The sequence below is a fragment of the Mytilus galloprovincialis genome, chromosome 1 (assembly GCF_965363235.1).
Source record: "Mytilus galloprovincialis chromosome 1, xbMytGall1.hap1.1, whole genome shotgun sequence".
Classification (NCBI taxonomy): Eukaryota; Metazoa; Mollusca; class Bivalvia; order Mytilida; family Mytilidae; genus Mytilus; species Mytilus galloprovincialis.
The window spans coordinates 56755682-56780517 of record NC_134838.1 but is presented as its reverse complement, the minus strand read 5'-3'; the positions used below and the strand labels follow the sequence as shown (position 1 = coordinate 56780517).

At 33.4% G+C, this 24836-nt stretch overlaps 1 protein-coding gene across 2 annotated transcripts in view; it reads left to right on the top strand.

Moving 5' to 3' along the window:
* LOC143079341 (kelch domain-containing protein 10-like) overlaps positions 1-24836 on the top strand; it is a 170652-nt gene that overhangs the window by 25522 nt on the left and 120294 nt on the right. For both annotated transcript variants that reach the window (XM_076254611.1, XM_076254601.1), the window contains exons 3-4: positions 1041-1125; positions 19715-19869. In XM_076254611.1, the coding sequence (XP_076110726.1) occupies positions 1041-1125; positions 19715-19869 (240 nt within the window). The remainder of the gene's footprint in view (positions 1-1040; positions 1126-19714; positions 19870-24836) is intronic.

The following is a 24836-nucleotide window of genomic DNA, read 5'->3' as shown; positions in this document are numbered from 1 at the left end:
CTAGGAATTATGGGCCAAAAAGGTGCCAAACACAAGCATTTTTTATGGTGGCCAGATGCGGCCATTTCGCCTTTTCGCCTTTTCCCGTTTTCTCCTTTCACTTTCACGCGAAATCGAGAAATCGAGAAAGCAAAAACGCTAATGATAATTTTGGAGATGCAATTGTTTTAAATTGATCATAGTAAACTAAAATATAAGTTGAAAATGCATTTAGCTTATTCAAAATATAGCTAAGCAACAGATGTCGAAGGTCTTCAGCTTGAATACATGTAATGACCAAGACAACATTAACACCAGATAGTTTTAAAACAAGAAAACAAGAAATTAAAGAATGAGAAGCAAAATCTCAATTAAGATAGTTGATTGAGGTGCCAAAGAACAGTAAAGGGGGGTCAGTAAAGCATCATGTACTAACTGTCCATTTTAATGTATTTTTCCTTGTCAATATTAATTTTTTTACCAAAGGCAATTAAGAACTTCCCGATTTCCCGATTTCTCGATTTCTTGATTTCTCGATTTCGCTTTCTCGATTTCTCAATTTCTCAATTTCTCAATTTCGCTTTCTCGATTTCTTGATTTCCCGATTTCACAATTTCTCGATTTCGCGTGAAAGTGAAAGGAGAAAATGGGAAAACCCGATAAGGCGAAATGGCCACATCCGGCCACACATTTTTTCTCTTTTCAAATTTCAGAAATTGAAAAGAAAATTTCTTCAAATATTTTTTTTAGGGGATAATATTCAACAGCATATAGTGAATTGCTCAAAAGCAAAAAAATATTTTATAGTGAATTGCTCAAAAGCAAAATTTATTTTTAAGTTCATTAGACCACATTCATTCGGAAAACCTATGCTGTGTCAACTATTTAATCATAATCCAAATTCAGAGCTGTATCCAGGTTGATTGAAGTGCACCCATACTTGCCCCAACCATTCAGGGTTCGACCTCTGCGGTCGCATCAAGCTGTGCCATGCCAAGCATGTTAATTCCTCTGTGATTTTATTTATTGTTTGTTTAATCATTGTTGTTAAATATTTGCAGCTATGGAAATTTAACTTCACTACTCAGAAATGGACATCATTGATAACAGATGGTATTATGCCAACAGAATTAGCATCACATGCAGGTTAGTATTTAAAATCACCTTTCACAATTATCTTTAAAACTTTTGAATACTTTTGATTTTTAGTTCACATAGTCCTTACTATTTGACCAATTTAAACCAAACTTGAATTAAATGCCCCTTTTGTATATATTAAATTTGTGTATTTGTACCTGACCACAATTACCAGATAATTCAATTTCCTAAAATGACAATGATAAATCAGTTTTTGTGTTTTTCTCTTTTATCCTGAAAACAATAATAATAATCAGCAGTACAATTTCTTTTCTGTTGTTCAGTTATAACCCTTTTCCAAGAATTCAATTGATGATGAATCAATCCATTTCTGTACAAAGGGAAATAACTAATTTTTTTAAAGACATTGTATTAAGGATAAATGATATTTTGAATGATTTTTCTTTTCTTTGGTGAATTGTTAGAAGATTTTACCAAAGAAAAGAAAAAACCCAAAATGTCATTTATCATTTTGAAATACAATATCTTTTAAAAAATTGGTTATTTTCTTTTTTGGTATGTTTGTTTGTTATTCTTTACAAATTAATTTTCTGAATGTTATATATATGATTTTTATACGACCGCAAATTTTTATTTTAGTTGTATATTGGTATCACGTCGATGTCGTCCTCAGGGTTGTCCGAATACAGGTGATTTCTGGATAATTACCTAAGTATAAGCAAATAGAAATCAAAAATTTTTTAACACAAGGTTTATAGCCATTAAAGAAAGATTGGGATTGATTTTGGGGGTTTTGGTCCTAACATTTTAGGAATAAGGGGCCAAAAGGGGGCACAAATAAGCATTTTTCTTGGTTTTCGCACAATAACTTTAGTATAAGTAAATAGAAATCTATGAAATTTAAAGGAAGCTATATAAAATCAAGAGTTCCAAATGGTGAAGTTGAAATCATCTCTTCGTAAATTTTACGGACGCCATCACAAGTTGGTTGACCTTTATGGAATAACCGTTTCACAAATGATAGAGGATATGTTCCTTAAGTTGTAACTACAATCCCCTTCTCTTTCATACATGTGACCTACAGAATTAGACTATTTACCGGATTTGTTATCTCATAAGCAACATGACGGGTGCCACATGTGGAGCAGGATCTGCGTACTCTTCTGGAGCACCTGAGATCACCCCTAGTTTTTGGTGGGGTTCATGTTGTTTATTCTTTAGTTTTCTATGTTGTGTCATGTGTACTATTGTTTGCCTGTTTGTCCTTTTCATTTTTAGCCATGGCGTTGTCAGTTTATTTTGGATTTATGAGTTTGACTGTCCCTCTTTTAAACGCAAGGTTAATGACCACAAAAGGAAGGTTTGGATTGAATTTAGGAGTTTTGGTCCCAACAATTTAGGAATTAGGGATCAAAAGGGTTCAAAATTATTGGGAGTCTTTGATATGCCGAATCTACCTTGTATTTAATTTTTTGGTCCAGTTTTCAAATTGGTCTACATTAAGGTCTAAAGGGTCCGAAATTAAACTGAGTTTGATTTTAACAAAAAATTAATTCTTTGGGTTCTTTGATATGCTGAATTTAAACATGTACTTAGATTTCTATACGACCGCAAAAATTTTAATTTTTCGTCGTATATTGCTGTCACGTTGGCGTCGTCATGGTCGTCCGAATACTTTTAGTTTTCTCACTCTAACTTTAGTAAAAGTGAATAGAAATCTATGAAAGTTTTATGACCACAAAAGGAAGGTTGGGATTGATTTTGGGAGTTTTGATCCCAACATTTTAGGAATTAGGGCCAAAAAGGGCCCAAATAAGCATTATTCGTGGTTTTCGCACAATAACTTTAGTTTAAGTAAATAGAAATCAATGAAATTTAAACACAAGGTTTATGACCACAAAAGGAAGGTTGGTATTGATTTAAGAAGTTGAGGTCTGAACAGTTTAGGAATTAGGGGCCAAAAAAGGGCCCAAATAAGCATTATTCTTGGTTTTCGCACAATAACTTTAGTTTAAGTAAATAGAAATCAATGAAATTTAAACACAAGGTTTATGACCACAAAAGGAAGGTTGGTATTGATTTAAGAAGTTGAGTTCTGAACAGTTTAGGAATTAGGGGCCACAAAGGGGCCCAAGTAAGCATTATTCTTGGTTTTCGCACCATAACTTTAGTTTAAGTAAATAGAAATCTATGAAATTTAAACACAAGGTTTATGACCACTAAAGGAAGGTTGGGTTTGATTTTGGGAGTTTTGGTCCCAACAGTTTAGGAAAAAGGGGCCCAAAGGGTCCAAAATTGAACTTAGTTTGATTTCATCAAAAATTGAATCCTTGGGGTTATGCTGAATCTAAAAATGTACTTAGATTTTTGATTATTGGCCCAGTTTTCAAGTTGGTCGAAATCGAGTCCAAATTAAACTTTGTTTGATTTCATCAAAAATTGAATAATTGGGGTTCTTTGATATGCCAAATCTTACTGTGTATGCAGATTCTTAATTTTTAGTCCCGTTTTCAAATTGGTCTACATTAAAGTCCAAAGGGTCCAAAATTAAACTAAGTTTGATTTTAACAAAAATTGAATTCTTGATCTTTTTTGATATGCTGAATCTAAACATGTACTTAGATTTTTGATTAAGGGCCCAGTTTTCAAGTTGGTTCAAATCAGGATCCAAAATTATTATATTAAGTATTGTGCAATAGCAAGAAATTTTCAATTGCACAGTATTCAGCAATAGCAAGAAATCTTCAATTGCGCAGTATTGTGCAATAGCAAGAAATTTTCAATTGCACAGTATTGCGCAATAGCAAGAAATCTTCAATTGCACAGTATTCAGATTTCATAAATAAAAAGAAAATTTCTTCAAACATTTTTTTGAGAGGATTAATATTCAACAGCATAGTGAATTGCTCAAAGGAAAAAAAAGTATTTTAAGTTCATTAGACCACATTCATTATGTGTCAGAAACCTATGCTGTGTCAACTATTTAATCACAATCCAAATTTAGAGCTGAATCCAGCTGGAATGTTGTGTCCATACTTGCCCCAACCGTTCAGGGTTCAACCTCTGCGGTCATATAAAGCTACACCCTGTGGAGCATCTGGTTGATTATGGGCTCAGTTTTCAAGTTGGTCCAAATCGGGGTCCAAAATTAATCTTTGTTTGATTTCAACAAAAAATGAACATATGGGGTTCTTTGATGTGCTGAATCAAACCATGTATTTAAATTTTGATATTTGGGCCATATCAAATTGGTTCACATTGAGTTCTAAAGGGTCCAAAAATTGAACTTTATTTGATTTCATCAAAAATTGTATTCTTGGGGTTCTTTGATATGCTGAATCAACCATGTATTTAGATTTTGGATATTGGACCGTAATAGGTAAATGTCTAATTTAAAATTTTTAAGTTCTTAGACCACATTCATTCTGTGTCAACTATTTAATCACAATTCAAATTCAGAGCTGTTTCAAGCTTGAATGATGTGTCCATACTTGCCCATACTGTTCAGGGTTAACCATCTGCGGTCGTATCTAGCTGTGCACTGCGGGGCATCTGGTTCTTTTATGAAGTTAACTCCTTCAATTAGATAATGAACTATTTTTTTAAGTCTCCTAAACAAAGGGTGTGGTTTACCATAGAACCCTATGGGATTTTATTTTTTATGCCCCATCAATGGGCATTATGTTTTCTTGTCTGTGCTTCTGTTCCTACAGTCGTTCGTCCTTCCCGCTTTAGGTTAAAGATTTTGGTTGGGGTAGTTTATGATGAAGTTGAAGTCCAATCAACTTGAAACTTAGTAAACATGTTCCCGATGATATGATCTTTTGAATTTTTGTCAAATTAGAGTTTTTACCACATTTTCACGGTCCACTGAACATAGAAAATGATAGTGCGGATGGGGCATCCATGTACTATGGACATGTTCTTTTTAAATTTTCATATGCATATAAAATGTGGTCTTCAGTAATAATCACAGAACAATAAAACAAATCAAATCAATATCACAAATAAAGGGTTAGTTTCCACCCCTGTCAATGAGAGAATGTGCTTTTATTTTTATACAACCGCAAAATTTTTTTGGTCGTATATTGGTATCACGTTGGCGTCGTCGTCTACGTCGCCATCGTCGTAGTCCGAAGACATTTGGTTTTTGCATTATAACTTAAGTATAAGTAAATAGAAATCTGTGAAATTTTAACACAAGGTTTATGACCTACAAAAGGAAGGTTCGGATTGATTTTGGGAGTTTTGGTCCCAACAGTTTAGGAATTCGGGGCCAAAAAGGGCCCAAATAAGCATTTTCTTGGTTTTCTCACTATAACTTTAGTATAAGTATATAGAAATCTATGAAATTTTGACACAAGGTTCACAACCACAAAAAGGAAGGTTGGGATCGATTTTGGGAGTTTTGGTTTCAACAGTTTAGGAATTAGGAGCCAAAAAAGGGCAAAAATAAGCATTATTCTTGATTTTCGCACAATAACTTTAGTATAAGTATATAGAAATCAATGAAATTTAAACACAAGGTTTATGACCACAAAAGAAAGGTTGGGATGATTTTGGGAGTTTTGGTCCCAACAGTTTAGGAATAAGGGGCCCAAAGGGTCCAAATTAAACTTTGTTTGATTTCAACAAAAAATGAATAATTGGGGTTCTTTGATATTGGGGTCTTCAGTAATAATCACAGAACAATAAAACAAATCAAATCAATATCACAAATATAGGATTAGTTTCCACCCCTTTCAATGAGAGAATGTGTCTTCAATGAATCTACAAATGTACTTAGATTTTTGATTATTGGCCCAGTTTTCAAGTTGGTCCAAATCGGGGTCCAAAATTAAACTTTGTTTGATTTCTTCAAAAATTGAATAATTGGGGTTCTTTGATATGCCAAATCTTACTATATGTAGATTCTTAATTTTTGATCCTGTTTTCAAATTGGTCTACATTAGGCTCCAAAGAGTCTGGCCAAAATTAAACTAAGTTTGATTTTAACAAAAATTGAATTCTTGGGCTTCTTTGATATGCTGAATCTTAACATGTACTTAGATTTTTGATTATGGACCCAGTTTTCAAGTTGGTCCAAATCAAGATCCAAATTTATTATATTAAGTATTGTGCAATAGCACGAATTTTCAATTTTCAATTGCACAATATTCAGCAATAGCAAGAATTCTTCAATTGCACAGTATTGTGCAATAGCAAGAAATTTTCAATTGCACAGTATTGCACAATAGCAAGAAATCTTCAATTGCACAGTATTGTGCAATAGCAAGTATTTTCAATTTATTGTGCAATAGCAAGAAATATCTTATTGCACAATATTGCGCAATAGCAAGAAATTTTCAATTGGAGTTATCATTCTTTGTCCAGAATAGTAGTTGAATCAACTTAAATCATTGTTTTATACACTATACAATGTATATTCACTTTTACTACCAACTGATAAATTAAAACAATCTTTACCATTCAGTGATAACAAGCACCTTTTTTACATTTTAATATTTTATGATGTAATAAATGAGTAGTTATTGTTGCAAACTCCATTAGAAATTTGAATTGAGATCAGTTTTGGAAAAAAGGAAAGGGGGATGTGAAAAAAATAGGGGGGGGGGGGGGTTCAAGATTTCATAAATAAAAAGAAAATTTCTTCCAACATTTTTTTGAGTGGATTTATATTCAACAGCAATGTGAATTGCTCAAAGGCAAAAAAAAATATTCTAAGTTCATAAGACCACAGTCATTCTGTGTCAGAAACCTATGCTGTGTCAACTATTTAATCACAATCCAAATTTCCAGCTGAATTCAGCTTGAATGTTGTGTCCATACTTGCCCCAACTGTTCAGGATTCAACCTCTGCGGTCGTATAAAGCTGCGCCCTGCGGAGCATCTGGTTTAAACGGTCGAGATCCCCACCCCTAAACCATTTATATTCTTTTATGGATCAAATGAAATATAGGGGGAGTCCTTTGGGGTCACCTCCGCCCCCTCCTGTTTGAGAACTAGTAAAAAGACCAGATCCCCACTCCTTAACCATATATATTCATGTATGGGAAATAAAACAAATAAAATAAAATATAGGGGAAGTCCCTGGGGTTCACTCCTCTTCTTTTTGAAAACTTGTAAACGGTCGATATCCCTCATGGCCCCCAAACCATATATATATGAATGTGTATGGTATCAATATCAGTTTAGAATGGTATCCATAGATAAAATTGAGAAAGGAAATGGGGAATGTGTCAAAGCGACAACAACCAGACCTTAGAGCAGACAACAGCCGAAGGCCACCAATGGGTCTTAAATGTATCGAGAAACTCCCGCACCCGGAGGCATCCTTCAGCGGGCCCCTTAAAAAATAAATATACTAATTCAGTGATAATGGACGTCATACTAAACTCCGAAATATACACAAGAAACTAAAATATAAAAATCATACAAGACTAACAAAGGCTAGAGGCTCCTGATTTTTGACAGGCGCAAAATTGGGCGGGGTTAAACATTTTTATGAGATCTCAACGCTCCCCTGATACCTCTTGCCAATGTAGAAAAGTAAACGCATAACAATACGCACATTAAAATTCAGTTCAAGAGAAGTCCGAGTCTGATGTCAGAAGATGTGTTACAAAAGAAAATAAACAAAATGACAATAATACATAAATAACAAAGGACTACTAGCAGTTAACTGACATGCCAGCTCCAGACCTCAATTAAACTGATTGAAAGCTTATGTCTTCATCATATGAATATCAGGCACAATCCCTCCCGTTAGGGGTTTAGTATCATACTATCATAAAATATATGAGAAGAACATAACCCGTGTCATGCCAACAACTGTTTTAAAAAAAAAAAATGTGTTTAGTTCCGATGCAAAGACCCTATAATTGAATCAATATTAAAGCCAAAATATGCAATCTTTAATGATCTGACATTAGTATCGTAACTATATCCCTTCTTAATAAGTCTGTTTAAAGGTTTTGTAAGTTTTTGGGGTGAATACTGACATTTTTGTGCTTTGTAAAGAATATTACCATAAAAGATTGGATGTGAAATACCTGAACGTATAAGATGTCTGCATGTTGAGTTATATTCCAATAACTTGAGGATATACGGAATTTCCAAAGTGAACGAAAATGTTATCAAGTAAGAATTTACTTATGACTTGTTACATGCATCTATATTGCATTTATATATTGTTTTAAAATTGTGTAAAATTATTATTGTCTGTATTTGGATTACGCCGCTATTGTGCTCTTTCAAATAAATATTGAATTGAAAACAGATCAAATCAAATATAGGGGAAGTCCATGGGGGTCAACCTTACCCTCTTCTTTTCAAAAATTTTTTAGCGGTCGAGATACCCACCCCAAAACCATATATATCTTGTATGGGACAATAAAACAAATCAAATGAAATATAGGGGAGACCATTGGGGTCACCCCACCCCTCCTGTTTGAGAACTTGTAAACGGTTGATATCCCCACCCCTCAACCATACATATTCATCTATGGGACAATAAAACAAATCAAATGAAATATAGGAAAAGTCCACAGGGGTCACCCCCATCCCCCTTTCTCTTTTGAAAACTTGTTAAGGGTTGAGATCCCAATGCCCAAAACCTTAAACTATAGGTTACAAGGTTCGCTACCGACCCCCTACAGATCCATAGAGGGTTAGTAAAATCCATAGGGGTGGGGCCGGATGCCTTATCTTCTATGTATTTTATTCACCCTCTATGGTCTGAAGGGGATCAGCAATTAACCGTATCAAAAATAACCAATCAAAATGTGATAATTTACCCGTAGTGCGATAAATATTCTTGTATGGAACAATAGAACAAATCAAATGAAATAAATCACTGAATCACTAAGAAACAAACAAATATGTAACAAAGAAGCACAAAATGGCATAAAGATCAAGCATATAATCAAAAATTAAAGACAAGAATACACAAATTTGTCATTTTGCGTTAGTATAATGCTATGATGTCGTCATCTTCGTCTGTGTCAGCATCCTCTGAAGACACATTTGGTTTCCGGACAATAACTTCAGATTAAGTGAATGGATCTCTATGAAATCCAAGAAGGTCCAATACCACAAAAGGAAAGTTTGGTTTTAGGGGTTAATGTATCAACAGGTTAGGAATTAGGATAAAAAAAGGAACCAAAAACAAGCATTTTTGTACTTTCAAAACACTAAATTATGTGTAAGTGTATGGATCTCTCTGAAATTGTACCACAAGGTTCAATATCTCAAAGGGAAGGCTGTGATTGAGTTTGTCACCCCAAACACTGTACAAAAAGTATCCCGTACAGTCAAGCTCTTAGAGTAAAGTGGATTTGCTCCTCTGACGAGGCTGTCACTCAATGGTTACAGGAATTTCGCGGATTTTTAACCAAATGAGGTTATAAGAAATGGGACATAGATAAGGGGTTTGCGCGTGCTAACAATAACGCAATAACCTATTACATAGAAGAAACATGCGTCTGGCGTATTAGATTATAATCCTGGTACCTTTGATAACAGTACAAAACTAGATGTGTCAAAGCTACACGAATCCCCCCGTCTCAAAAAGTTGAAAATCTGCAATTTCAATATAAACACATGTAGACACAAACATGATGGTAGTCTCACAAAAATCAGCTCAAAATCTGGAGGCGTATAGAAAAAAAATCCATATAACTGTGATTTTCAATAATTTATCAAAGTCCAAAGTTCGTTATTTTGGCAAAAAAGTCCGTGTTTTTGGCAAAAATTAGCCGAGCGGAACGAAACTTAAACTTGATCTGTAACTAATCATGGTTAACTCACATACCAAAAATCAGCCCAATATCTGAAGGTGTTTAGAAAAAAAGTCTATAACTGATTTCCAACAATTTCTCAAAGTCCAAAGTCCGTTATTTTGGCTAAAAAGTCTGTTATTTTGGCAATAAAGTCTGTTGTTTTGGCAAAAATTAGAGGAGCCGAACGAAACTTAAACTTGATCTGTAACTCATCATGGTTAACTCACATACAAAAAATCAGCCAAATATCTGAAGGCCTTTATAAAAAAACTCAGTATAATGGTTTGTTTCGGAATGACGGAATGACGGAATTTCGGAAAGATGGAATTTCGGACAAGGGTAAAACTATATGGCACCGACAACTTCGTTGCGGGGCCATAAAAAAGAGGCGCAGCTAAATAGTTCCATTTGTTTTAACATACTATCCCTCCTTTACTAACCTTTCACGCTCGATCTGTGCCAATTGGCAAAGTATTGCCAATCACCCTGAATTATCCAAAATCTTTCCCGATCCTCCTGTCTTAGCTTTTCGAGAACCATCGAGTCTCAAAGACTTATTTGTGAGAGCTGACGTCTCCTCCAATAAAAGCTGTTCAACTCCAGGATGGTGCAGGTCATGTGGTAACAGACGATGTTTGACTGGGCACGCCCAAGGTGATCTAAAAAAACTTACCATCACTATCATAGATCACAACCAGGATTGGTCAAAGGCCTACAGACTTGCTCAGGAAAGGTTTTGGGTAAGAAAGCTCAGGACAGTTTCCCCAGAGGGCATTAATGAAGAAACAAAGAAGAGTCACTCATTTTCCCTACCATCACTAATTTTCCTGCCATCACTTGTGTCCAGTAACTCCGGCTTCCGTACTGGACTCTTACACATTTCAGGAATTTTTTAATTGTACTAGTTTTAATTACAAAGTTGGCGGGGATGTATAAATACGCAGTCATGTTCAATTATTTAACCTTAATACAAATGTATTTATTAATTTTTCTAATCAAATTACTGTATATTTGGGATGTTTAGATACGCAGTCTCTGTTGCTATTGCTCTACCATTGTCATATTTTAAACATTATACCAGCTTAGATCGGATAGAGCTGTTTATTGGGACTGTATTTCCACACAGTTGTTGTTGCATCTCAACTGTCGTCACCTTTGGAATTTTAGAGTTGTGCCAGTTCACATCGCAAATAACTATTTTAATTTAGTATATCTTTTTGTCTTCCTTGTGTTTGGGAATTTAAAAATGTACCAGCGTCTCTGATGTTCGCTTTAACTGTTTTATTGTATAAATTTCAAGATTGTGATAGTATTAACAGAATAGATTGATATATGATTCATTTTAAAGCGTGATCATACTGATGAAGGATATTTGTTATCCGAAATACTAAACATTTTGTTCGTTTTATTGTTATTTTTGGTGATGTTGTACCCTTTTAGACTTGTTATATATTATATTTTGAATTATACTGTATCATTATTATATGATCCATCGCCCCGTAAGATTTATCGTTGACTATTATTCAGTCATTTAATATATATATTAAGTTTATTGTTTTCTGTTTAGTATTAAGTTTATATTAAGATCGATTTTGTAACATCTTGTGATCAATTTTATTTAGCAATCGCCAATGGCAGTCAGCAGGGTTAAAGAACATCAGTTGTTCAACCTGTTAGTCAAATGCGTTTTGTTTAAATATACTTTTTCACTTTTTTGGTCTTTTGGAAAACGTTGCTTGTGCTGTATTTAGACCCTTCTACAGCTAAATTTATTTTACATGCACACGTATATTTATCCAATGCAATCATAGGTTTGAACGTAGTTTTCAATTTAGACTTGTTTATATTTTTTCGTTTGGGGTTGTATCATATTTTCCCTCGGTTTATATGATCTGTTCATAGTAAAATTGAATCTTAAAATTCAAGAATCTGTCTAAAATTGAGGGTAAATTATATGGCCTTCCAAATACCGTTTCAATCCCTAACATCACTGAAGAGACATTTATTGTCGAAATCTGGATCTGGTGTATAAAAAAATATTGAGACCTCATGTTTGTGGCATAATATCTTGGCCACAAGTTTATTGTTTTCTGTTTAGTATTGAATTTAAATTAAGATCCATTTTTTATACGACCGCAAAAATTTTACATCACGTTGGCGTCGTCGTCGTCGTCCTGCGTCGTCTTGCGTCGTCGTCGTCCGAATACTTTTAGTTTTCGCACTCTAACTTTAGTAAAAGTGAATAGAAATCAATGAAATTTTAACACAAGGTTTATGACCACAAAAGGAAGGTTGGGATTGATTTTGGGAGTTTTGGTCCCAACATTTTAGGAATTCGGGGCCAAAAAGGGCCCAAATAAGCATTTTCTTGGTTTTCGCACTATAACTTTAGTTTAAGTGAATAGAAATCTATGAAATTTTGACACAAGGTTTATGACCACAAAAGGAAGGTTGGGATTGATTTTGGGAGTTTTGGTTCCAACAGTTTAGGAATTAAGGGCCAAAAAAGGGCCCAAATAAGCATTATTCTTGGTTTTCGCACAATAACTTTAGTATAAGTAAATAGAAATCAATGAAATTTTAACACAAGGTTTATGACCACAAAAGGAAGGTTGGGATTGATTTTTGGAGTTGAGGTCACAACAATTTATGAATAAGGGGCCAAAAAGGGGCCCAAATAAGCATTATTTTTGGTTTTTGCACCATAACTTTAGTATAAGTAAATAGAAATCTATGAAATTTAAACACAAGGTTTATGACCATAAAAGGAAGATTGGGTTTGATTTTGGGAGTTTTGGTCCCAACAGTTTAGGAATAAGGGGGACCGAAGGGTCCGAAATTGAACTTTGTGTGATTTCATCAAAAATTGAATAATTGGGGTTCTTTGATATGCCGAATCTAACTATGTATGTAGATTCTTAATTTTTGGTCCCGTTTTCAAATTGGTCTACATTAAGGTCCAAAGGGTCCAAAATTAAACTTAGTTTGATTTTAACAAAAATTGAATCCTTGGGGTTCTTTGATATGCTGAATTTAAAAATGTACTTAGATTTTTAATTATTAGCCTAGTTTTCAAGTTGGTCCAAATGGGGGTCCAAAATTAAACTGTTTATTTGATATGCTTTATCTTAACATGTACTTTGATTTTTGATTATGGGTCCAGTTTTCAAGTTGGTCCAAATCAGGATTCCATATCAAGTATTGTGCAATAGCAAGAAATTTTCAATTGCACAGTATTGCACAATAGCAAGAAATATCTAATTGCACAATATTGTGCAATAGCAATTAATTTTCAATTGGAGTTATCTTTCTTTGTATATAATAGTAGTTGATAATATATGTTGGAAATTTGCCAGACATGACTATGATGTCATTTTCTATTTTTATTTGCCAATAACTTTATGTAAATAACTTCATTGGAAATTTGCAAATATAAAATGTTGCTGATGAAGCTTATTTCCTTATCTTATCTAAAATGATTTTAGATAATGTATGTTGGACATTTGCCAGACATGACTATGATGTCATTTTCTATTTTTATTTGCCAATAACTTTATGTAAATAACTTCATTGGAAATTTGCCAATATAAAATGTTGCTGATGAAGTTTTTTTTCCTTATCTTATCTAAAATATTTTTAGATAATATATGTTGGAAATTTGCCAGACATGACTATGATGTCATTTTCTATTTTTATTTGCCAATAACTTTATGTAAATAACTTCATTGGAAATTTGCCAATATAAAATGTTGCTGATGAAGCTTTTTTTCCTTATCTTTTCTAAAATGCTTTTAGATAATTTTAGTTGGAAATTTGCCAGACATGACTATCATATGTCATTTTCTATTTTTATAATTTTCTGATGTATTTAAATGAGTGTTTATGGTTGCAAAGTCCATTTAAAATTTGAATTGAGATGATGATGATGATGGAGTGGCTTGACATTTGTTTTGTGTAAAAAACCCATATAATGTCAAAAATTTGATCACAATCCAAATTCAGAGCTGTATCACGCTTAAATGTTTTGTCCATACCTGCCCCAACTGTTCAGGGATCGACCTCTGTGGTCGTATAAAGCTGCGCCCTGCGGAGCACCTGGTTTACATCTTGTGATCAATTTTATTTGGCAATCGCCGATGGCAGTCAGCAGGGTTAAAGAACATCAGTTGTTTGACCTGTTGGTCAAATGCGTTTTGTAAAACAAATTTCGTTGTAGAAGGGTCTAAATACAGCCCAAACAACATTTTCCAAAAGACCAAAAAAGTGAAAAAGTATATTTAAACAAAACGCATTTGACCAACAGGTCAAACAACTGATGTTCTTTAACCCTGCTGACTGCTGCCCCAACTGTTCAGGGATCGACCTCTGCGGTCGTATAAAGCTGCGCCCTGCGGAGCACCTGGTTTACATCTTGTGATCAATTTTATTTGGCAATCGCCGATGGCAGTCAGCAGGGTTAAAGAACATCAGTTGTTTGACCTGTTGGTCAAATGCGTTTTGTTTAAATATACTTTTTCACTTTTTTGGTCTTTTGGAAAATGTTGTTTGGGCTGTATTTAGACCCTTCTACAACGAAATTTGTTTTACATGCACACGTCTAAAAATTGTGGTTTTTATCCAACACAACCATAGGTTTGAACGTAGTTTTCAATTTAGACTTGTTTATAAAAAGTTATCAAAGGTACCAGGATTATAATTTAATACACCAGACACGCGTTTTGTCTAAATAAGACTCATCAGTTACGCTCAGATCAAAATGGTTATAAAGCCAAACACGAACAACGTTGAAGTTTATTTTTTTGTTTGGGCTTGTATCATATTTTCCCCCCTCCGAGAAAATATGATACATAGTTTTCAATTTAGACTAGTATATATATGTTCCGGACCATATGAGTATTTGGACCATACGCGTATGGTCATGACCATATGCGTATACTCATATGGTCGGACCATATGAGTATATACTCGTTTGGTTATTAACGGGTCGGACTTTATGAGTATTTAGACCATATAGGTATTTTTTCAAATATGCATTAGACACGTTTCAATAAAACAATAAACTTTATCTTAAAAAAAACAATGATGGTCACATAGAAATGTATTAATGGTATAATTCAAAGGCAACATAGACATTAGATAAATATGCAACAGTCAGTTGATCTTATTTTTCTTTGCTAATTGTATTCTTGCATGTATGCTTAGGGTGACATTTACTTCCACAAGGTACTATAGCTTTTCTACATTTGCACGTCTTGGCTTTACACGATCCCTTTCAGTTACACGATTTGCTTGCGAGTGAAAAGCTATTGCCTTCATTGCTGCATGCGGCATGCAGTGATACTGAGGTCTCGGGTCATAACGATGTGTATACAGTGTTTTTAAGAAGCTCTAGATCTCCAATATCGTAAAATAAATGACATGAATGTAGTACACCATATTTACAAGGTATTTACCCATATGGTCATGACCATACGCGTATGGTGCACTCATATGGTCTGGAACATATATATATATAAGGGCCAAAAAGGGGCCAAAAACAAGCATCATTGAAGTTTCGGGACAATAACTTATGTTTAACTGTATGGATCTCTCAAACATTGTACCACAAGGTTCCGTATAATGAAGGGAAGGCTTGGTGTCAGTTTGGGGTTAATATCCCTGAACATTTAAGAATAAGGGGTCAAAAAAGGCCAAAAAGAAGCATTTTTCTAGTTTACAGACAATAACTTGTGTTTAAGTGTATGGATCTCTCTGAAATTATACTACAAGGTTTCATACTAAAAAGAAAAGGCTGGAATTGAGGTCTGGGGTTCTTGCTCCATTGGAAAAAGTAAAATCACAAAAATACTGAACTTATAGAGGAAAATCAATTTGGAAAGTCCATTATATAATCACATGGCAAAATCAAATAACAAAACGCATCAAAAACGAATGGACAAGAACTGTCATATTTATGACTTGGTACAGGCATTTTCAAATGTAGAAAATGGTGGATTAAACCTGGTTTTCTAGCGGTAACCCTCTCACTTTGATGACAGTCTCATCAAATTCCGTTATATTTACATTGATGCGTTAACTAAACAGACACAATAAATGAAATAGTCAGAATATGGGTACATCAGTCATCATTGTATAACAATTTTAAAAGGAACAATTTAACAGAACACAAAAACATCTATCTACAAACACATTCATTGATTTGTGTGTCTGACGTCAGAAAATTTGATACGTCACATAGATTTGTCGTTCAATGGGAGTTTCAATATGTGAGTGGCCAAAAAAGGGCTTAAATAAGCATTTTTGTAGTTTTTAGTCATTAAAAGAGGGACGAAAGATATCAAAGGGACAGTCAATAACAATAACTTGTGTTTAAGTGTATATATCTCTCTTCAATTATTCCACAAGTTTCCATACTACAAAGGGATGGTTATAGGGGGTAATGGATCAAATCATTAAGCAATAAGGGGTAAAAAAGGGGGGAAACAAGGGCTTTTCTGGTTAAAGGACAATTTAGACAATTTAAAAGCAGTGTTAGGGAGGTAATCCAATTCCAATTAAAATTTAAAGAATACTGTTATATATATATATATATTTGATTACTTGATTACCTCCCTTACACTGCTTGAAAATTATGTTAAAGGAAGTGATAGTTGTCTTGAGATGTGTAGCTGTAAATTTATTTTTATACGACCACAAAAACAGTTTGTGTTCGTTTAATGGTATGATGTCGTCTGCATCGTCGTCGTCGTCCAAAGACACATTTGGTGTCCGAACAATAACTTTAATTTAAGTAAATGGATCTCTATGAAATATTATCAAAAGGTTCAATACCTCAAAAGGAAGATAGGGATTGATTTTGGGGATGATGGTCCAAACTGTTTTGGAATTAAGGCCCAAAAGTGGCCAAAACAATTATTTTTCTACTTTCAGGATATCAACTTGTGTAAATAGTATTTTATTTGCTCTGAAATTGTACCACAATACCATAGGTCAAAGGTTTTGATTGATTTTTGGGGTAATGGTCCCAAAGGTTTAGGAGTTACAGGCCAAAAAGGGGGCCCAAAATAAGCATTTTTGTAGTTATCAAACAATAACTTGTGTTTAAGTGTATGAATCTCTTTGAAATTATACCACAAGTTTCCATACCATGAAGGGATGGTTAGTATTGACTTTGGGGGATAATGGCTCAAAATTTTATGGAATTAGGGGCAAAAAAAAGGTTTTTGGTCAATGGACAATTAGACAATTTAAAAGCAGTGTAGGTAACTAAGTGTAAGTAAGGAAGCAACTCAAAAATATTTAACATACAATTTTGGGTATGTTCGGATTTACCTCCCATACACTACTTTTAAATTATGTACCGCTACATTGACAACAACACTTAAGTAAACTGCATCTTTTATTGTCGACATGTTTCGCCGATTAGATCGGCTTCATCAGGACAAAGGATACAAAATTAGAACCCCTGAAGTACAAAAAAATGGTATCATGTATGTGACGTCATAATTGTCCATTGTTGACGTTGCTATGGGATACTCTATATCATTATGTAATGTTGAACAGAATTTGTCCTAATTTGGACAACACTTATAGGGCACACCCCTACCACTTCGACTGGGTTATTTTAGTGTGAAACCTTAAAAAGGATCTTTCAAAAGTAAATGGAGATGACACAAAACAGCCAAGATAGATTTCCAGTACTATTTAAAACCTGCAGGAAATTAAAGTTAAAAGAAGTAAGATACAAAGAACATAAATCCTTCCCACCACCATTTCCAGTTCAACCAACATTGCCAAGAAATTTTGCGACAGTAAACCACTTTACGGCATTCCCGACGCAATTGGAAGTAGTACCTCCGGCCAAAGGGAACCCAGTCGAAGTGGTAGGGGTGTGCCCTATAAGTGTTGTCCAAATTAGGAAGAAACTTTATAAAACTGTACACTGACATTGTACTTACATTCATGTTACACAAATTTAATTTCTATTTAAAAACACATTTTATTTATACACTTACCATTATAATAGTTTACAACCATTTTAAAGTTAAAGACAATTCGAAAAATTATAGATTAACTCTAAAGGAGTAGGTTCAGTAAGCCCCCTTTTTGGCCCCAAAATATAGCAGTTTTACAAAATTGTTAAAATGTAAACCTTTAGTTATTTATTTGACAGTAGAATGCTTCTGCTACATAAATATGGGCTGTTTTTGACAATACAATGCACATATATCGGGTACTAGCACCATTAAGTCATGCTAAATTACTGAAATCCTTATAATTCTAGCATTTTAGTTAAATTTTAGACGGTTATCGTGTAAAACGAAAGTGGCCGCATTCGTGTTCATCCTTAATATTGAAATGTAAGTTGTATTTTATGATAATACATAACATATATAAAGGTTGAGGATGAACACGGATGCGGCCACTTTCATTTTGACCAAAAACCATCTGAAAAGTGACGTTTTTCGTCATATTAGGTAGATTTTTCATATTTGAGCTTGAATCGGATCGTTTTTAATGACTAAATCTGTTAAAATCTTTCACATAAACTAATTAATTCAAATGAAATAGACACTTAAGTGTTTAAAAAGTGGTCAAAATCTTTCGTCAGATAAACCTGAAATTTGAGGCCAAAATCGGTCCTTACCGGACCTACTCCTTTAGTAACTTCATTTGCATTGTACTATGTTTGATTCATTTTCTGTTCAACATTACATAATGATATAGAGTATCCCATAGCAACGTCAACAATGGACAATTATGACGTCACATACATGATACCATTTTTTTGTACTTCAGCGGTTCTAATTTTGTATCCTTTAATTGTCCTGATGAAGCCGATCTAATCGGCGAAACATATCGACAATAAAAGATGCAGTTTACTTAAGTGTTGTTGTCAATGTAGCGGTATTTGATTTTTTTATCTGACAACCCTGCATACCATCTGGTATCCACTTAAGGTTCATACCAGCACAAAACATAAGAGGCCTTGGTTCAGCAGCTCTTTATTTATCTTTTAAATTATGTATAAAGAAATGTCAGGTTTTGGACTAATTGCAAAAAAAGGGGGGTGGTAGTAGTTTTCATTTTTTTTCCTCAGATTCCAAATTTTTGAAAAGTTTGAAGAAGAAATCTTCAATTGCACAATATTGAGTAATAGATTTGTAAGATCTTGACATTTGTTTTGTGTCAGAAACTCATATTATGTCAAAAAAATTGATCACAAACCAAATGCAGAGCTGTATCAAGCTTGAATGATGTGTCCATACTTGCCCCAACTGTTCAGGGTTCGACCTCTGCGGTCGTACAAAACTGGGCCATGCGGAGCACCTGGTTAGAAGTTACTGTTAATTAATATTTATTTTAACCATGACTATAAGTTGTTTTATATTTTAATACTTTATGATAAAATGTATTTAAATGAGTAATTATTGTTGCCAACTTGATTAAAAATTTGAATTGAGATTATTTTTGGAATAAGGGATTGGGGGAGGTGAAAAGAGATGGGGAGGGATGAGGGGTAAAATTTTTCTCATTTCAGATTTCAGAAATTAAACAGAATTTTTCATCAAATATTTTTTTTGAGGGGATTTATATTCAACAGCATAGCGTATTGCTCAAAAGCCAAAAACATTTTTTTTAAGTTCACTAGACCACATTCATTCTGTGTCAGACACCTTTCCTGTGTAAACTATTTAATCACAATCCAAATTCAGAGCTGTATCAAGCTTGAATGTTGTGTCCATACTTGCCCCAATTGTTCAGGGTTAGACCTCTGCGGTCGTATAAAGCTGTGCCCTGCGGAGCATTTTGTTCTCAATGAGATTATTATGATCATCAAATTTTTTACATTGTAGCTTTAAGGTGTGGCAGAAACTTGTTATATTTTGGAGGTACAGGTGTACCATTTGGTCACAGTAGTAGTAATGACTTTTACACCTGTAATTTAGACACTTTAAAGTGGAGATATGTGAAATGTAGGGGTGATATACCACAGAAGAAATATGGTCATGTAAGTTAATAACTTATTTATTTTGGAGCTTATATATACCAGTAAATTTACCAATAATGAAATATTGCCTGATGTCAATTTCTGTAAAAGTTCTTTTTGTAGGTATTAATTTTCATGGTTTTCATGAAATTGTGGATATTACTTTTTTTTTTTTAAATCCAGTGAAGAATTTGAAGCCAACAGAAACGGAGATTCTTGAAAATAATGATATATTGTTTTATAACGTTTTGTGGAAATTTGCGAAATAAGGTGTTCAATTTTCACTTATCTGCTGACAACTTTCATAATTTTTTTATTAACAATATTGCTTTGGAAAAAAAGCTGTTTCATCTATGTCTACAAATTATCTGGATTGAAGGAAATTGCAAAGTAAACATTTTTATACATTCACAAATTTTTTTTACGTTCGTATAATGGTATCATGTCGTCGTTGTCAGCGTCTTCTGAAGACACAAGTAGTACAACATACTGTAAAAATAATATTTAGAAAGCGGAGGTGGGATTTTTTAAATTTTCATTTATTGTCTTAAAAAATGCACTACAAAATAACTGTGGTCTCGGACCTAAGAGGTGAAATCAGTAAATATAGTATCTGTACTTTGGCAACTTCCCTGAATGATTTAATGGTGTCAATAATTTGTCAAATAGTATGAAACTAAAGGATTTAAACTTTTATTTGATAGAAATTCAGCAAAAATGACCAATTTTGGCATTATATGGTCAAAATAAGCATTTCATAGCTTTTTATACGACCGCAAAATTTGAAAAATTTTTCGTCGTATATTGCTATCACGTTGGCGTCGTCGTCGTCGTCGTCCGAATACTTTTAGTTTTCGCACTCTAACTTTAGTTAAAGTGAATGGAAATCTATGAAATTTTAACACAAGGTTTATGACCACAAAAGAAAGGTTGGTATTGATTTTTGGAGTTTTGGTTCCAACAGTTTAGGAATTGGGCCAAAAAGGGCCCAAATAAGCATTTTCTTGGTTTTCCCACTATAACTTTAGTTTAAGTGAATAGAAATCTATGAAATTTTGACACAAGGTTTATGACCACAAAGGAAGGTTGGGATTGATTTTGATAGTTTTGGTTTCAACAGTTTAGGAATTAGGGGCCAAAAAAGGGCCCAAATAAGCATTATTCTTGGTTTTCGCACAATAACTTTAGTATAAGTAAATAGAAATCAATGAAATTTAAACACAAGGTTTATGACCACAAAAGGAAGGTTGGGATTGATTTTGGGAGATAACGTCCCAACAGTTTAGGAATTAGGGGCCATAAAGGGGCCCAAATCAGCATTATTCTTGGTTTTCGCACCATAACTTTAGTATAAGTAAATAGAAATCTATGAAATTTAAACACAAGGTTTTTGACCATAAAAGGATAGTTGGGTTTGATTTTGGGAGTTTTGGTCCCAACAGTTTAGGAATAAGGGGCCCAAAGGGTCCAAAATTGAACTTTGTTTGATTTTAACAAAAATTGAATCCTTGGGGTTCTTTGATATGCTGAATCTAAAAATGTACTTAATTTAGATTTTGAGTATTGGCCCAGTTTTCAAGTTGGTCCAAATCGGGGTCCAAAATTAAACTTTGTTTGATTTCATCAAAAATTGAATAATTTGGGTTCTTTGATATGCCAAATCTAGCTGTGTATGTAGATTCTTAATTTTAATCCCGTTTTCAAATTGGTCTATATAAAGTCCAAAGTGTCCAAAATTAAACTAAGTTTGATTTTACCAAAATTTGACAACTTGGGCTTTTTTGATATGCTGAATCTAAACATGTACTTAGATTTTTGATTATGGGCCCAGTTTTCAAGTTGGTTCAAATCAGTATCCAAAATTATTATATTAAGTATTGTGCAATAGCAAGAAATTTTCAATTGCACAGTATTCAGCAATAGCAAGAAATCTTCAATTGCACAGTATTGTGCAATAGCAAGAAATTTTCAATTACTCAGTATTGCGCAATAGCAAGAAATCTTCAATTGCACAGTATTGTGCAATAGCAAATATTTTCAATTGCACAGTATTGTGCAATAGCAAGAAATATCTAATTGCACAATATTGTGCAATAGCAAGAAATTTTCAATTGATTGGAGTTATCTTTCTTTGTCCAGAATAGTAGTTGAATCAACTTAAATCATTGTTTTATACAATATACAATGTATATTCACTTTTACTACCAACTGATAAATTAAAACAATCTTTACCATTCAGTGATAACAGGCACCTTTTGTTACATTTTAATATTTAATGATGTATTTAAATGAGTAGTTATTGTTGCAAACTCCATTAGAAATTTGAATTGAGATCAGTTTTGGAAAAAGGGAAAGGGGATGTGAAAAAAAGGTGTGGGGGGGGGGGGGGTTAAATTTTTCTCATTTCAGATTTCATAAATAAAAAGAAAATTTCTTCAAACATTTTTTTAAGAGCATTAATATTCAACAGCATAGTGAATTGCTCAAAGGCAGAAAAAATATTTTAAGTTCATTAGACCACATTCATTCTGTGTCAGAAACCTATGCTGTGTCAACTATTTAATCACAATCCAAATTGAGAGCTGAATCCAGCTTGAATGTTGTGTCCATACTTGCCCCAACCGTTCAGGGTTCAACCTCTGCGGTCGTATAAAGCTGCGCCCTGCGGAGCATCTGGTTTTTGCAATATTTTCATTTTTAAAACCCCATATGTTAATGGTTGAAATTTTTCAATTTTAACGTCAAATTTTTAACACACAATGTTGAATATAGAATTTATCATAATATCGTATTGCCATGAAACTTTGTAAGCAGTCTCATAAAAGATGAACGAAAGATACCAGAGGGACAGTCAAACTCATAAATCGAAAAAAACTGACAATGCCATGGCTAAAAATGAAAAAGACAAACAGACAAACAATAGTTCACATGACCAAACATAGAAAACTAAAGAATAAACAACAACGAACACCACCAAAAGTAGGGGTGATCTCGTGTGCTCCGGAAGGGTAAGCAAATCCTGCTCCACATGTGGCACCCGTCGTGTTGCTTATGTGACAGTGATGGGGTAATCGTAATCTGTAATCGTAATCGATTGTAATTGATTACATTTTTTCCAGTAATCGACAGTAATCTGTAATCGAAGACATTTTCGATTACATGTAATCGTAATTTAATTGATTACAGCAAAAATTATGATGTAATCATCGATTACTTTTCGATTACATTTCGTTTACTTGAGTAAAATAGTTTGATGAAATATAACCTATTTTAAATGAAAATACATGTATGTATATATTCAATATTCATCACCTTGTAGTACAGATGAAATAGAATGTATTGATATGACTTAAAGAATTTTATATCAACTGCCTATTTTTATACGACCGCAAAAATTTTAATTTTTTGGTCGTATATTGCTATCACGTTGGCGTCGTCGTCTGCGTCGTCGTCGTCGTCCGAATACTTTTAGTTTTCGCACTCTAACTTTAGTAAAAGTGAATAGAAATCAATGAAATTTTAACACAAGGTTTATGACCACAAAAGGAAGGTTGGGATTGATTTTGGGTCCCAACATTTTAGGAATTAGGGGCCAAAAAGGGCCCAAATAAGCATTTTCTTGGTTTTCGCACTATAACTTTAGTTTAAGTGAATAGAAATCTATGAAATTTTGACACAAGTTTTATGACCACAAAAGGAAGGTTGGGATTGATTTTGGGAGTTTTGGTTTCAACAATTTAGGAATTAAGGGCTAAAAAAGGGCCCAAATAAGCATTATTCTTGGTTTTCGCACAATAACTTTAGTATAAGTAAATAGAAATCAATGAAATTTAAACACAAGGTTTATGACCACAAAAGGAAGGTTGGGATTGATTTTTGGAGTTGAGGTCACAACAGTTTATGAACTAGGGACCAAAAAAAGGGCCCAAATAAGCATTATTTTTGGTTTTTGCACCATAACTTTAGTATAAGTAAATAGAAATCTATGAAATTTAAACTCAAGGTTTATGACCATAAAAGGAAGGTTGGGTTTGATTTTGGGAGTTTTGGTCCTTACAGTTTAGGAATAAGGGGCCCAAAGGGTCCAAAATTGAACTTTGTGTGATTTCATCAAAAATTGAATAATTGGGGTTCTTTGATATGCCGAATCTAACTATGTATGTAGATTCTTAATTTTTGGTCCCGTTTTCAAATTGGTCTACATTAAGGTCCAAAGGGTCCAAAATTAAACTTAGTTTGATTTTAACAAAAATTGAATCCTTGGGGTTCTTTGATATGCTGAATTTAAAAATGTACTTAGATTTTTAATTATTGGCCTAGTTTTCAAATTGGTCCAAATGGGGGTCCAAAATTAAACTTTGTTTGATTTCATCAAAAATTGAATAAATGGGTTCTTTGATATGCCAAATCTAGCTGTGTATGTAGATTCTTAATTTTTGGTCCAGTTTTCAAATTGGTCTACATTAAGGTCCAATGGGTCCAAAATTAAACTAAGTTTGATTTTAACAAAAATTAAATTCTTGGGCTTATTTGATATGCTTTATCTAAATATGTACTTTGATTTTTGATTATGGGCCCAGTTTTCAAGTTGGTCCAATCAGGATTCCATATCAAGTATTGTGCAATAGCAAGAAATTTTGAATTGCACAGTATTGCACAATAGCAAGAAATATCTAATTGCACAATATTGTGCAATAGCAATTAATTTTCAATTGGAGTTATCTTTCTTTGTATAGAATAGTAGTTGATAATATATGTTGGAAATTTGCCAGACATGACTATGATGTCATTTTCTATTTTTATTTGCCAATAACTTTATGTAAATAACTTCATTGGAAATTTGCCAATATAAAATGTTGCTGATGAAGCTTTTTTTCCTTATCTTATCTAAAATGTTTTTAGATAATGTATGTTGGACATTTGCCAGACATGACTATGATGTCATTTTCTTTTTTTATTTGCCAATAACTTTATGTAAATACTTTCAT